The sequence below is a fragment of the Penaeus chinensis genome, chromosome 37 (genome assembly GCF_019202785.1).
Source record: "Penaeus chinensis breed Huanghai No. 1 chromosome 37, ASM1920278v2, whole genome shotgun sequence".
Taxonomy (NCBI): domain Eukaryota; kingdom Metazoa; phylum Arthropoda; class Malacostraca; order Decapoda; family Penaeidae; genus Penaeus; species Penaeus chinensis.
This window is the reverse complement of record NC_061855.1, coordinates 8,992,107-8,997,106: the sequence shown is the minus strand read 5'-3', so window position 1 is coordinate 8,997,106 and position 5,000 is coordinate 8,992,107. Positions and strand designations below refer to the sequence as shown.

The window sequence follows — 5,000 nt, the reverse complement described above, 5'->3', positions numbered from 1 at the left end:
ACTGGGAAAGACATGAAGTGTCACTCAGGTTACTGGGAAAGACATGAAGTGGCACTCAGGCTACTGGGAAAGACATGAAGTGGCACTCAGTCTACTGGGAAAGCCATGAAGTGGCACTCGTAATCTACTTGGCAAGCCATGAAGTGGCACTCAGTCTACTGGGAAAGCCAAGAAGTGGCACTCAGTCTACTGGGAAAGCCATAAACTGGCACTCGTAGTCTACTGGGAAATCCATGAAGTGGCACTCAGTCTACTGGGAAAACCATGAAGTGGCACTCAGTCTCCTGGGAAAACCATGAAGTGGCACTCAGTCTACTGGGAAAGCTATGAAGTAGTGTGTTAACTAGGTTTTTATTACATATTCACTTTTCTCCATTCCTGATCTTTTCTTTTTATGCATGACAAATAATTTTTGAATATAAGAAATCCTCAATCCCTTATCCCAACAGGTGGTGCCCTCTTCAGCACCTTACAGCCAAGGCTCAGTTGAAATCCATTGTGACGGTTGCATGATTACTTTCCCCTCTGATATGGATGTCATCTCAAAAGCACTGCTAATCTGCTTTGCTGTTAATTTGGTAAGTGATATTCCTCTGATATATATTTATTCAAACCTGCTGTGTTCCTTACTTTGAAAGGTACTCTTCTAAAGAGAACATTTTCTTCTTGGACTTTGTGATACTCTTATCTGCTTCACTATTTGTCTACAGTCATGTATCATTTTTACAGTTATGTATCATTTATAAATATCTATATTTTGTAATAGACTTTGTAATTATGCCTTACATGATGGTTCAAATTTGTAATATAGTTAATGATTGATTCATTATACAATAATCATATTATACAGGAATAACAGTATTCCTGTACAACTAAACATTCTTTTAGTGAGCTTGATCCATACTTTCTTTCAACCCATGCATAAAAATATACTCTTACTAATATTGACTGAAGGAAAGAACACAAAAAATAGCAAAACTAGGCAATGGCTAATAATCTTTAAACAAAAGGAAATTAGTTTTATAATTTATATGTATGAAGGGTGATATCTACACCATAAAAAATGGATATCAGATCATCAAAAATATTTACCCAAATATTCTAAAACTGTAGATATAGATACCTTAATAGCTTGCCAGTTTTACAAACCATTTATGAAATGAAAACTTGATTGCATCCATACTACTTTGTCAAAAATACTACAAATTCAATGCATGTTCATTTTCAAAGTGCAAATGAACATGAATATTGGAAAATTGTATGTCTAATATATTGTGTGTAAATTGAATTATAGTTGAATACTGTATCTATATTAATAAACTTATCTAACATTTAGTTTTTTGTTTTTACAGTTATATTCAAGAGAAGAAGACAGAAAACAGGACTGAATCATGCGTACATTTTTGTATGTAAATATATATTTTTTTAGATTTAAGAAAAATTCTTGTTACCAGTAAAGAGCATTTGTATTTAACATGTACAATGGTATCTATTTTTTTATATATGTGAGAATTTTTCAAAATATATGACTTGAAAAGTATTTTTGTAGTTTGTACTATACACTGATAATCAAAAGATAAAATATTCTTTTTATGAATTGCCTTTTGCTATGCTAATAATTTAATGATGAAGGATCTAGTACAGAGGTTGGTGGAATCCTGCATTACATTCGAAATATAAAAAAGAAAAAAATGAAGAAGGAAAGATGCTGCTTCTAATTATTTTTTATAAGAAGACATACAGCGTGTAAGACAAGCTGGGTAAGGCAAGGTATTCCAAACAATGGAACAGATCTTGTTCACAATCCATTGAATGCAAGCCTTGATCTAAATTATATTTGTATCTGAATATGAAACCATGTTCAAAGATGATGAATATTGCACTCTAACAGCCAATCTTCTACAAGTAAGATACACACAAAATAGTATTGGATAAAATAGAAAATACAAAGGTTTCGAGAACCACATAGCAAATATATAATTGAAGAAATCATGAAGTATTATGCATATTTTGAAAAAAAGTTGAAAGAAGCCTTTAATTTGCCATTCTGGGTTTATTTCCTAATAACTGCTGAGCAAAATGTTTAAATCTATAGTTGGTTAGTAATACTCTACATTTTGTAATGCTCCTTCATTGCCTTTTGAGGAATGAAATCAAAGGGAAAATAGAAAAAACAATTTTTACTCTGTTTAAATAACAAAGCACAAGACATTTTTGATCTGACAACATAACTTGACGATAAAGGAGGTATAATATGGAGGAAGGAAGGGGTAACAGGAAAGAGGTTTGGAATGAGAAGAGGAGAGACTGAGTTTTGGGAAAGTTTTGGCAGAGGTATTAAATGAATGACTCGTATGAAACATTCTTTCTCATCTGATGAAATGGTGAATTTAATTATACAACTTCAATTAAATAAAATTTATTTACAAAATATAAGTAAAAAAATTGCTTGAGAATCTATAATATAAGAGATATTCCATCTAAACAAGTATTTTTTTTTTGTTTTTATTCAAGGCAGACCCCAGTATTTGGCATAAAATTAGTACAGTTTTAAATACTTACTTATTTTTATACTAAAACCTGAGAAGGTAACTTTATATTTTTGTATATAAATGCCCTATAGCACTTGGGTCTGTACTACAGAAACAGAGATTGTATTAACATACAGTAACCACCAAAATTCATAGATAGGCCTGTGACTTCTCTTATGTATTATGATATTTTTAGTATCTTTCTTCCAGACACCATATTGTTACAAAATATATCCATGCATAAGAGAAACTTAAAATGGTATCCTGGAAGAGCAAAATTTATTTTGAAATGTTTAGAAAAAGACATTTTACAAACAAGACACTGACAGACTAAGGAAATAATAGTGAAATACTGGTATAAACAAATAAAAATTTTCAAGTAAATACTAACAACCCAAACCTTTCTAAAAATACATGTACAGTATTACACATAGTAATTATATAAAGTATAAGGCATTGGCACCCATTTAATGGGCAGTGTCATTGCTCTTTAAATACTAGATCAAATGTCATCCACTGAACCAGCATCACATCTGCCTTGTTTAGATGAATATTTGATATTTTATGAATTTACTTTACATCAGACACCTAATATCTTTATAAACAGGTACATATTGTAATGAGTGCGTACTATGTAATGTTTTCACTAAACACACTGCGAAAGTTTTAAAATAAAAGATAATATGAATCCCATGTTGAAGAAACAAGTAGAAAATAAAATAAAATGTATTTGAAAAACTTGTGAAAAGACATTTTTAAAACCTTCAACATGTAATAGCTCATGGATCAGAATAAAATACAGTGGCACTTACAATATCAGTGCCTCACTCTCTCGTATATGTATATATAATCTACAATAAATATCTTAAAAATTTAAAGAAAAATTTCTTCATGTTGAATATTAACTTTAGCAACACCAGAATCACTTTAATTATTTACCGCTGGTCTTCAATTTAGCAAACTCTGTACTGAGGATCTTCATGACATCAGCATGCTTTAAGTTATCCCTTGACTTCTTGATGGAGCCATAGTTTTCCTTGACAAACAGTGCAAAGGCCCCAGGTGTTCTTGGGGTCTTAGGGGGTGCCTGTGATGGTGTACCACCTCCAACTCCACTTTCCGACCCCTGTGATCTGCCTCTGCCTCTGCCTGCCTGGCTATTCACAACCAGTTCAAATTTACCATAACAATAACCACACACTTTGCGGTCTGTGTCAAGGCTCTTGGAGTGACGGCCAATGCTGTAAAATAAGCACAAATTTAAAAGGGTGCTTACAAAAGGGGACCACTGAACTAACCACTAAGGTGGCTAAACAATGTATGTATCAAGGACAACTGGGCATGTCACAGGAGTCAGGAGAAAAAAGAAAGAACAAAGAAATTGAAAAAAAGAAAGAAAAGAAACAAAATTAAATGTAAACTTGATTAACATACTTATTATAACTATTGATGAACACCCAATAAGAAACTCAACCATTTCTAAAAGGCTGAAATTATTATATAGCCATTTGAAGGTTTTCAATGACTAAACTTCAATAACAGTGGTTTGATTGGAGATGATTTAAACTACTCAGTTTCTTTTATCTAGAATTATTATTATGCAGTTAGATACTCAGAGGAGGCAGAGGAGGTGCATAAAAATAAAGAAGAATGACATTTTGGTTCCTCTTGCTTTGTGAGTCACAACAAACTATGGACCATGACTTACCTGTAGGAACAACGGATGCACCTGTACGTATATTTACAGGCTATTTCATAGGAGTGACATCGGCTGATGGCAGGGAGTTCGGGAAAGGCCATTCTAGCTTTTGCTGCCCTGATATAAGAGATAGATGTCAACTTTAAAAAAATATATTTAATTTTTTTTTTTCTTTTAGGTAGGTGAGAGAGATAGGCGAAGAAAGGGGAGAGAGGGGAGAAAGAGAAGGAGAGGAGAGAAGAAAGGGGAGAGAGAGGAGAAAGAGAAGCGGAGAGGAGAGGAGAGGAGGAAAAGGAAGAGAGAGGAAAGGAGAGCAAAGGAAAGGAGAGGGGAGAGAGGAGAGAAGAAAGGGGAGAGAGGGGAGAGAGAAGAAAGGAGTGAGAGAGAGGAGAGAGGAAAGGTGAGAGAGAGGAGAGAGGAGGAGAGAGAGAGAGAGGAGAGGATATTGGAGGAGAGAAGGGGAAAGGAGAGGAGAGGAGAGGAGAGAAAGAAAGAGAGAGAGAGAAGGGGAAAGGAGAGGAGAGGAGAGGAGAGAAAGAGAGAGAGAGAGAAGAGGAGAAGGGAGAGAGAGAGAAGAGGAGAGGAGAGAGAGGACAGGAGGGAAGGGAAGAGAAAGGAAAGGAGAGGAGAGGAGAGAGAGGACAGGAGGGAAGGGAAGAGAGAGGAGAGGAAAGGAAAGGAAAGGAAAGGAGAGGAGAGGATAAGATAGGATAAGAGAGAGAGGGAAGATGAGAGGAGAATAAAGAGGGAAGACAGAGAAAGGAGAGAGC

At 34.6% G+C, this 5,000-nt stretch overlaps 2 protein-coding genes across 2 annotated transcripts in view; one reads left to right on the top strand and one right to left on the bottom strand.

Annotated features, from left to right (window-relative positions):
• The window catches only part of LOC125045647, a 34,738-nt gene extending 33,198 nt beyond the window's left edge, over nt 1–1,540 (top strand). The window contains exons 6-7 of the mRNA XM_047643054.1: nt 450–578; nt 1,353–1,540. Of these exons, the coding sequence (XP_047499010.1) occupies nt 450–578; nt 1,353–1,388 (165 nt within the window). The 3' untranslated portion in view covers nt 1,389–1,540. The remainder of the gene's footprint in view (nt 1–449; nt 579–1,352) is intronic.
• Nucleotides 1,541–2,165: 625 nt separating this feature from the next.
• The window catches only part of LOC125045663, a 13,566-nt gene continuing 10,731 nt past the window's right edge, over nt 2,166–5,000 (bottom strand). Inside the window, exons 5-6 of the mRNA XM_047643080.1 lie at nt 4,240–4,347; nt 2,166–3,772 (exon numbers count right to left, since the gene is read on the bottom strand). Coding sequence (XP_047499036.1) covers nt 3,463–3,772; nt 4,240–4,347 — 418 coding nt within the window. The 3' untranslated portion in view covers nt 2,166–3,462. The remainder of the gene's footprint in view (nt 3,773–4,239; nt 4,348–5,000) is intronic.